The 10246-nt window shown below is 52.3% G+C and overlaps 1 protein-coding gene across 2 annotated transcripts; it reads left to right on the forward strand.

The window, feature by feature from the left end:
- Positions 1-5096: 5096 nt before the first annotated feature.
- Positions 5097-8597, forward strand: LOC103654584 (uncharacterized). 2 transcript variants are annotated; one of them, XM_008681427.4, is made up of 7 exons: positions 5097-6796; positions 6902-6992; positions 7082-7239; positions 7333-7384; positions 7456-7541; positions 7640-7733; positions 7843-8589. In XM_008681427.4, exons 1-7 carry the CDS (start codon positions 5132-5134, stop codon positions 8397-8399), a joined length of 2703 nt encoding a protein of 900 aa, XP_008679649.1. In that variant the 5' UTR covers positions 5097-5131; the 3' UTR covers positions 8400-8589. The 2 variants fall into 2 exon arrangements, with proteins under 2 accessions (XP_008679649.1, XP_008679648.1); XM_008681426.2 differs by having other exon boundaries at positions 5101-6796; positions 7819-8597.
- The last annotated feature ends 1649 nt before the right edge of the window (positions 8598-10246 follow it).

The following is a 10246-nucleotide window of genomic DNA, read 5'->3' on the forward strand; positions in this document are numbered from 1 at the left end:
AACTAACTTAATGTAATGGACAGAGGGGTTTAACATTTTTAACTAGGTCAGTAGGTAGATATAAACTTCTCCAAATTTTCCTAACCTTAGTTAAATAGTACAACCATTTTTCTTGCTATTATTAAGCTTTTGGTCCAAACTGTAATTAAATCATAACCTTATATTTTTCTCTAGTGCTTATGGGGTTTTATATTTTTCTTAGATAGGTTACATTATTTAGAGTCTGGCAAAATTAGTTTGACCAAATTTGGATAAACCAAACAGAAGTTATGGGTTTTTAAAGTTTCTGTTTGAATTTAAATCAGGTTTTAATTAAGTTTCTCTGGAAAAACAGTTTGCGCCGGGGTCCCTGGGTTTAAACCGAATCAAACCTTGCAGATCTACCCTTACGCCACTATTCACTTGAGTCTCTGACTTTTCACTTAACCCCCTGGATTTCTCTCCCTCTCACCCGCAGTCCCTCCCTTAACTGAAACAGTAGCCGCGGGAAAGGAAAGGGTGGCGCGGCTTACCGGCGGCGAGGGAGGTCCGGCGAAGGGTGGGGTCGGCTCGAGGAGGTTCTGGCGATCACGTCGAGGTACGGCTCGTCGTCGGGGATGGCTGGAATCGCCCGGTCCACGCGCACAGGCGGGCGAGCTCGTCGGCGACGTGTGCTCCGGCCTATCCACGGCGGCATAGTTCAATCCAAGGGCATAGGGAGCTTCGTGGAGGTCTAAGGAGTCTAACCGTGCAAGGAATCGAAGGGAGATTCACCGTGTACCTCAGTCCACGGTTGCCGGCGGTCGGGTGAAGTCCGGTGACCTTGGGCCGGCCTCTCTGGCGAAGCAAACTCCGATTCCTCGCTCGGGGAGCTTCACGGAGACGTGCACAGTCTTATCCGAGGGCTGGACGGGGTTGGGAATGGCTGGGCTGGCCGATCTACGGTGGCAGGGGCTCGGGTGGCCGCGGGCACGTCGCGCACGGGCAAACGGCGGTGAACTGAGCTCCGGTGAGGCTTGAGCGCGTGCGGAGGGGTACGGCCAAGGCTCCTGGGCGTTTTATAGGCGCGGACGCGGACCAGGGCGCTGGCTTGGCTCGGGCGCGCCGCGGGACGTGCGCGGGCATGCTCTGGCGTGGCAGAACATGTCGAACACATGGCGGTTTGTTTCTTCCATTGTTCAAACGTCGGCAGAGGTCGCAAACGTGCGAATCTTTGCAAAAGTTCGGCGCAGACCTCTTCCTGGCACCTAGGGCTATCACTCAACTGTGAGACGTCGGGGCAGATATGGCCTAGGGAGGGAGATCTTCGGGTGCCAAATCGGGTGTGTCACACTGAGCACTTCGCGACAAAAGCCATGCCATGGCATGTCAAACGTCCGAGTCTCGGGCTCAACTTTTTCCAGTGGGTGCCCTAGGTGGTTTGCCACGTTTTTGGTATAGAACACAGGTGGATTTGATGCCAGCTTCGAGGTGAACACAACTGATCTTTAGTGTAGGTATAGTTTTTAACTTAGAGAGAATAGAGAGCTCTAGCCCTCTCTCCACTTAGTGACTTGATTTGGGGTTTCTCCAGGGGCCTTTTTGCAATATTTCCTTCCTCTAATTGCTGGTTATAAGGTTGCTTAAGGTTGGGTTAAAGATCACTCATGTTTTGCACATTTGTTCATTTCCCTTTTCCTTCTTATCCATGGCTTTGAAAAGGAGGGTTCAAGAGGGGTCTAAGGTTTTTTTCCCCCCTTTCTTGTCCAAGGTAGCAAGTGCACAAAAAAACTTAAGTGGTGTTCTTAGGTCATTAGAAATCTTGGTTAACACATAATTCTCCAAAGTTCCTGGTGCTCTTCAAGTTATTACCACATGTGGTCACAGTCCTTAATACTCAGGGTATGCTCTAGTCAAGGTAACACCTGAGGTGTTACAGCAGCTGGGAGGGAGGGGCACACCGAAGGGTGTCCCGAGTAGCTGACGGCAAGGCGAAGCTCACCATGGCACTGGACGGGGCACAGGCGCAACGGTGGCCACGGAACAGGCGGTGGATGTCGGCGGGCGGTGGCGGAGCTCTCGGTTCGCGCGGGCAGAGCGAGAGAGAGGGCGAGGAAGCTGGGCAGAGGGCGCAAATGGGAGAGGGGAGGTGGGCGAGCAGGGCGCAGGGCTCAAAAGGGGCGTGGGGGCTCGAACGGGGCCGGAGAACTCGCGGTCGTGGGCGCGTCCACGGCGAGGAGATCGTGGGCGAGAGATTAGAGACGGCTGACAGGTGGGGACGGCGCGACAGAGAGAGGGGAGCAGGTGCGTGCGGGAGAACTAGCGCCGACAGGTCTGGCCCACGCGATAGAGAGAGAGAGGGAGGGAGAGATGCACGATCGGGTTGGCACCGACAGGCGGGACCCTCCTGTTAGGCAGAGGGGGCGCGCAGGCGCGGGCTGGGCTAAATGGGTCGGCCTGGGCTGAAACGGCCTTTTCTATTTTCCTGGAATTTCTATTGCATTTTCTATTTATTTGCTCTAGGGTTTTCAATTCAAATTCAATTAAAGTTTCAAATTCAAACCAAATCAAATATGTGCAACAATTCAAAGAATATTTAGGCTCAATATGATGCAACATTCCATGACTCATATGTTTTGGGCAAAATAAAATAAATAATCCCTCACTAATACAACTAACTCTAATTAAAAGAGAAAGAGAGAGAGAAAACTAGAGAGAGAGAAACTAGAGTGAGATAGAGAAGAGTAACACATGAATTTGGGTGATTATTAGAAAGAAATTTTATACCCCCAAATTCAGGGTGTTACACTGGCCCCAGGTGTAGGGGGTAGGCAGGGCTTCGCACCATCTGGTCACCCAAAAACGGCATCGGGCGAAGCTTGACTTCGCCCAGACCTCACCTGAGCCAGCGGACACACACTGCAGGCAATGAACTCTTCAACCAAATCTCAGCCGCTGCTCAACCGGGCTGCGTCCCGAAGGACCTCCTCATTTTTGTCCCCTTTCTTCACTTTAAATTGTAGAAAGGCCACATAACAATGTGAGCACAAATGGACGGGGGTAAACCAGGCACCCCTTCGACATCCCCTGGTGCCACATAAAACCTATAATCCCACCAGTTATCCCACTTATTCTTGGCACACGGGACAATTTCAACTACTCCGGCCGACGTCTTCCCAGTCCTCGATGTGAATGTGCAAGACCCAAATTGGGCAATCAATACACCTATCTTCTTCTGCCATTGCAAACAATAATTCTTGGTGAAGACCTAAACAGACAGCTCCCCACCATACTAAGTCACAGCCCACACATACTTCGCCAACACAACCATAGCGTTTGGCGTCAACTGATGGATCTGAATTTTGAATTTCCGCAGGACTTCCACTATGAATCGATGTGCCGGCAAGCGAAGTCCAGCAGTGAAAAAGGCCTCGAACACAACCAACTCATCCTCCGGCTCGTGGACATCTTCAGCCCCCGGCGCCTGCCCAACTCCATTACCAAAATAACCCAAACGCTGCATCTCGTGCACGCGGCCCGAGTAAATCCTCGATGTCCCAAAATCCACTGTGTGGCCAGGTTGTAGCTTCACAACTGTCGCCGGATCGCTAATCGTCTTCTCCGACGACGGCGCATTCGAGGACGCAGTCGGACGACGACGAAGAAGAAGAAGATGGCAGCATCAATACCGTCAGCGGTGGCGAGTTGTTTGCTTGACGTGGGCCAGATCACCGGTGGTGCGAGAGAAAGAAGACAACGAGCAGAAAACAAGAGGACTAGGGTTTTTTCCACACGAAGATGGGTAAAAACCATGTGGTAGCGCGTGCACGGCTTTTTATAGGCCAGGGAAAACGCCTCAGGAACTCAATAGCCCCACAACAAAACGTCACCTTTCAACTGTGGAGAAATCATGACGGCGGAAAAGCGAAGACTGATGCAGCGAAGGCCCTAAGACGGAGGGAGCGCTCAAAGCAGGCGAAGGCTTTGTCGGTTCCCGCCGGAGGTAGGAATGGCGAAGGCCTCACCGACTGTCGAAGACCTGGTGCATGGAGCACAGAGGCTTCTGTCGCTACCCTCGCGTTGTTGAAGCGGCGGGTCCATGTAAAACCGCCCTGAGCCACCTGGTCCCACTTGTAAGCCACTTTGTAGGTAGAGTTAATGGTGTGTCTGTCCGTGTTGTACCTAATCACACTATAATGACCTGTAATAACCCTTGATAGGGGAATATTTCAGGGATAACGTAAATAACTGGGGGCATAATTGTATTTGCCAAGGTGAGACCGTCCCCTGGTTACTTATAAATACCCACACACAGTACCCTATTGCGAGAGACTAAAAAACAATGTTGCTCTAATACAATGTGTTGACAAGCATCAAATCATCCCCGCTCTCTCAATGTTTGGATTAGCTTGACCACGTGTTGGCAAGTTCCAACTCCAATCTTGCCCTGAAATCTATGGTTAAAACAGTAATTTTATTATATAGTGATAATTAAGTTTGAAGCAATCTTTACTTGTTCCTCTAAATCGAGGTCACTACTACTGTTGGCTTCAACCCACAAAAAACACCAACTTAGGCTCTTCAATAGCCCACGCAAAAGGCCATCAAATACAAACATACCTCAGACACGACATAGTGGTGCAATATATGTCTCTAACAGGTTATCCATTCGCAACAAATAAAATGCACATGAGGTGAAAGGTTATGCAAATTTACACATACTCTCTCTTTCAATGTAGTATAAGTGTGCATGTGAGGGAGACGGTGAGGAATATGATCACTTATTTAGGTTATGTTTGTTTCAACTCCAATCCAAATATATTGAAGGGAATTGTGTTAGTTTCAATCCCTATTAAATCAAAATCTCTCTCAATCTATGCCAATCCCTTTCAATTCATATGCATTGGAAATAATCGAACAAACCCTTAGATGGTATTGTTTGGTTAGAACATATATTTGCATATGTATAATCTGAAGGATAAAGAAAATGTTACGTATCACAGCATACAATATTCACTATGTTAATAGCTAAATGCCTGTTAAAAATGCATTTCCTTGTTGGAACTTACAAATCATCCATCTAAGTTTAGTAAACACACATGAGAGCAAGGGTGCGACCGTGGAGAGCTCACCGGTGGGCCACTCATTTCGCTTTCGGCCTTTGGCCACCACCATGCAAGAAGCGTCACGAATCATGAGCCAAGGGACCGACGGGGAGGTTGCCGGCGTTGTAAACAGCCATGACGACAAGGACCATGTCCATGGCACGATCAGACGCGTGGCCGAAGCCGATTCCGAGAAAGACGAAGTGCATGGTGGTGGCCAGGAGCCAATATTCTTTCAGTGCCTTGATCAGGAGCAACCCCCCGATCCGGTGCATTTGGAGGACGCTAGGGTCGAATTTCCCTCCGACGAGGATGGTGACGGTGATGACGTCCGCGTCTCCTTTGCAACCGCCGATGGTGATCGCCTCCTCGAGGAGCAGGCGGAGCTGGACCTGGACGTGGAGGAGGAGCAAGAGGACACATCCAGGTATGACTACGTTACGTGGATGGCGCCGGAGCCCGTGTCCATCCACGAGCGCCGCCGCCGGCTGCTCCAGGGGATGGGCCTCACGAGCAGCAAGGACCTCCTCCGCAGCCGGAACGCGAGGGCGAGGCTTCCGCCTGACATCCCTCGCTACGTACCCCGGAGACAGCAGCAGCTACCCGCGGCCGAAGCGCCGAGCACAACGAGGGCCGCGCCGGCCGTGGCCGCGGCACTTCCCGAGTTCGCGGAACACCACCCTAACGACGCCGTCTTGACCCGGTCATGCTCCGACAGCCGTCTCGTCGTCCGCGGAGGCGGCGTAAGGAAGATGCAACCGTTCCGCCGCGTGTGCTCGCTGCCGCACTCTCTGCAAGGATCGCCAGCCCACAAGGCACTCAGCGCGGCTGCCCGGTGTCCGTTATCATCAGCGCCGTCAAAGGACGGAGGAACTAGCAAAACCACTGCCGGTGACACGGGTGGTGGTGGGTTCAGGAACCCGAACAACGACAGGGAATTCCAGGCGAACAGCCAATTGAACAGTGCTCAGCGCAGTGCTCCGCTGAACAAAGACGAGCTCGAGCAGTTCATCAGCCACGCTCCGCTCGTGACGCAGCCCGTGCGCCGCAGCCAGAGCCAGCCGGTGCCGGGGGCTGGAACGGCCAAGGGCGACGAAAAACCGGCTGAGAAGAGAAGAACACGGTGGCTGAGGAACATCAAGCTCGTCGCGTCTGCTGCCGGGCTCAGAAACGACAAGGACGGCGGCGGCGGCAGCAGATCGGCCCGGACGCCTTCGGTGACCATGTCCAAGTCGGCTTCGACCACCGCTGCCATGTCGTCGGCCGCCACGGGCCCCGAGCGGCTCAAGGTGCACCACTACGGCAAGTCCAGCAGGGAGCTGACCGGGCTGTACATGCGGCAGGAGGTGCGCGCGCACGAGGGCTCGATATGGAGCATCAAGTTCAGCCCCGACGGCCGGTTCCTCGCCAGCGGCGGAGAGGACAGCGTGGTGCGCGTCTGGGAGGTTCTGGACGTGGACGCCTCCTCGTCCGCCGTGGCGCATGAGATGGAGATGTCCACCTCCCTGCCTCCGCAGCCGCCGCCTGCATCCACCGACGGCGGCAGGTCGGTGGCAGCGCCCTGGCTGGCAGCGCAGCTGTCCAGGAAGGTGAGGAGGGGGAGGAGCAGCAAGGACGCGCTCCCGGAGCACGTCATCGTGCCGGAGTCCGTTTTCGCGCTCGCCGAGCAGCCGTCGTGCGCTTTGGAGGGCCACCAGGATGACGTGCTCGATCTGTCGTGGTCCAAGTCCCAGGTTCGCAGGCCGTTCCAGTCACTCTTGCTTGCCATTGTCGACGCAACTGCTGCTGCTCAGCGAACAGAGGGCCTGACGTGCCGTGGGCGCCATTGTTGGTTGCAGCAGCTGCTGTCGTCATCCATGGACCACACGGTGCGGCTCTGGAACGTGGACACGAAGACGTGCCTGAGGGTGTTCCCGCACAGTGACTACGGTGAGTTTGCTTAGCCTGCATTTGTGCAGCTAGCTGCTGCTACGCAGGTTGCGTCTGATCATGACTGGTGCGCGCCATGAACGCCGCAGTTACCTGCGTGCAGTTCAATCCAGCGGACGATGGCTACTTCATCAGCGGCTCGCTGGACTGCAAGGTGCGCATCTGGAGCGTACCAGACCGGCAGGTCGTCGACTGGAGCGACCTCAACGACATGGTCACCGCGGCGTGCTACACCCCAGACGGCCAGGTGCACCAAACTAGGAATTCAAATTCCAAAATGTTCATATCAGATTTTAGTTGTCAGTCACTGATATAAGCTGATAGTTATCGCCTTTTCAAGGCTGCGATTATTGGTTCGCACAGGGGGAGCTGCCGATTCTACAAGACAACAGGTGCGTGCAGAATTCTCATTCACTCAGTACTGCGCTCAACTGCTGACAAGTAACTATCGTTTCCATGTCAGATTGTAAGCTTAACCAGGAGGCACAAATCGACATGAGCATAACGAAGAAACGCAGGTCCCAGGCCAAGAAGATCACCGGATTCCATGTATGTTCATCACAGTCACAGTGACTTGATTGATTCCACCTGCTCATCTGTAGTTCCATTCCATTATGTATATATAAAAAGTAGCATTGCTTGTGTAGTTTGCGCCGGGGAACCCGTCAGAGATCTTGGTTACATCGGCGGACTCGCAGATAAGGGTGTTCAACGGCATCAGCGTCCTCCAGAAATTCAAAGGTACGCACGAATGGCGGCAATCGCACGACCCAGCCTTCCCTTCGACGCATCAAGAACTCCATGCACAAACTCCGCAACCCAAAAGGGAACCCGTGTTTCTTCCTGCCAGGCTTCAAGAACACCAGCAGCCAGATCTCGGCGTCCTACACCGCCGACGGCCGCTACGTCGTGTGCGCCAGCGAGGACTCCAACGTCTACGTGTGGCGCCGCGTCCCCGGCAGCGTCGGCGGCACGGGCGGTGCCAGCATCAGCGTCAGGGCCAAGACGTGGCTCACCAGCCGGTCCTACGAGTACTTCTTCTGCCGAGACGTGTCTGTGGCCGTGCCGTGGCCCGGTTCGCCGTGCATCCCGTGCGACGCGTCCCGGCGCGTCAACGGCAACGGCAACAGCGACACGCCCAGGAGACAGACCTCGTCGCGCCGCGACGACGACGTCGTTGGCGCTGGCTGCGTACCGCGGGGGACCATGTCCGGGACGATGGCGTACCATGGGGGGCAGTTGTTGCAGCCGGAGCTGTCCCGTCGTGAGTCACAGTCGTCCGCTCGGTGGCACGGCGGCGCTGAGGGCGGCAACGCGTGGGGTATGGTCTTGGTGACCGCGAGCCGTGGCGGTGAGATTCGGGTGTACCAGAACTTCGGCCTGCCTTTGACCAATCTCTTCCACTAGCTAGAAAGGATAGCCAGAGTTTGCTGGTGCTGTCTCGTTTCTGGTCTAATATTTCCAAAGGAATAGATTTTGCAGATGAGCTGATGTACAGGCTGATATACCAGAAGAACATTTTCAGGAAAAAAATAGACGGGAAGGATAGAAGTGCAGTGTAAACCCCTATACCTGAGAGTAGAAAATTTGCGTGGCATTATATTTGATAACGTAGGAAGAACACATAGATTACATGTCCCAAGCATAGCAGAAACATCGGCAAATATACATAAACTAATTAAACATCTATTTCATAAGGAACACCATAATAATTAGAATATCTCAGCTAGCACATGTAAGCCAAATTTGATATTAATTACTTTAACTTAGACAAGTGCCATCTTGCGATCTGAATTCTTAAAACATGAACATTTTATTTTGGTGGTAACGTAGTCCCAAATCCACCACGTTTGACTAAAACAATTAAGCAACTGTGAACAATTAAAGGCGTAAACTCAGCGAGCAACGGCTATCAAAATCGACACATCTCACACATATTGAGTTATTAATTGAAAATCATATTAACATCTATAATGGTGATAAAATTAATTAAATGGAAAAATTGTGCAACTCGTGCCGACTTTCAAAGATCATTATAGAACTAGAGTAAAACATCGTCTACATATTGATATTCTCAAAAACATCGATTAAATAATGTATGGACGCTATGGTGCAACTTGAGATGGCAATGGGCCCCGTTCCCCGATTCCCCACGGAGAATTCATCCATTAGGAAACCGGGATGGTTACATTTTACTCTCCATGAGGAATTAAATGGGGGAAGAATTGTCCCCGTCGGGTCTGGCGGGGACGGGTATGGAATTCGGTCCGTCCCCGATCCCCACGGGGCCCGTATAAGCAGACAACAAAGAATTCGGTCTATGGAATTAAGGCCCAGTGACCGACATATATAAAGTGACGAGCAAGTGAGAAACCCTAGCTTCTTTTATTTTGTCATCGTCGCCGACTTGCTGCTTTCTTGTTCGTCACTTCGTCCTCCCAAAATCCCAAATCCCAATATCCCATTCTCCCTCGAGACGTCGAGCGGGCCTGCGGACGGACAAGGTAGTAGACCAGCTCTCGGCTCTCCAGCAGTCCAGCAGCAGGCATGCACATGTTGGGTGCAGCCGTGCAGGGCTGCACCGCTCGTCCGCTCCAGGCCATGCACGCGTGCAGCACACTGCACATCCCCTCGCCATCGTAGGTCTCTCGCCAGTCACTAGATCTCTAGGTTTGATTGTTTGAGACTGTCGGCACTAGAGATGACTTCACCCTCACTACCCAGAGCTCAGGCAGTGAGAACTAAGAACATAAATCATTGTCTAATCCCTCTCCATATTTACTATGGATCTAAATGTATACTCTAGTCCTTGTGTTTGTTTGTGGTCTTCCATGGACCATATCTTCATTGTTGAGTGACTAAGCTAACCCAATCTGACGGTCCTCACGAAGGGACGCCTCAGACAAGAATCAGCCACCACATGCTACCAGTGATGTTACATCTGCAACCCCATCTGCTACTCCCATAATTATTGTTGGAACCTGTGTCGCGTCATGCGCTAGTGCAGAAACCGCTATCGGAACCACTACCAAAATCATTGCAGTGTTGTGTGCTGCGCCCCCACAACCACGTTCGAAAAAGACCATCGCCAAGAAAAGAAGTCGTCTTGCTATTCAAGGGCCTCCTTCTGCTCCAATTACTCCAGATCAAGATGCATCAACCTTGGCTGGCAAGCAGCTATTAAAACCATTGCGGTTCGATTTCAAGCACACTAACCTCTTATTTGTTCTTGTTATTACAGTTCTCTTAATTTT

Source organism: Zea mays, chromosome 4 (genome assembly GCF_902167145.1).
Source record: "Zea mays cultivar B73 chromosome 4, Zm-B73-REFERENCE-NAM-5.0, whole genome shotgun sequence".
Classification (NCBI taxonomy): Eukaryota; Viridiplantae; Streptophyta; class Magnoliopsida; order Poales; family Poaceae; genus Zea; species Zea mays.

Excerpts from the sequence above, each read along its gene's own strand:
- LOC103654584 (XM_008681426.2), top strand. The coding sequence starts at position 5,132 with ATGCAAGAAGCGTCACGAATCATGAGCCAAGGGACCGACGGGGAGGTT. Across the intron at positions 7,240-7,332 it reads GCTACACCCCAGACGGCCAG|GCTGCGATTATTGGTTCGCA; the intron begins GTGCACCAAACT and ends CGCCTTTTCAAG. Across the intron at positions 7,734-7,818 it reads CGTCCTCCAGAAATTCAAAG|GGAACCCGTGTTTCTTCCTG; the intron begins GTACGCACGAAT and ends GCAACCCAAAAG.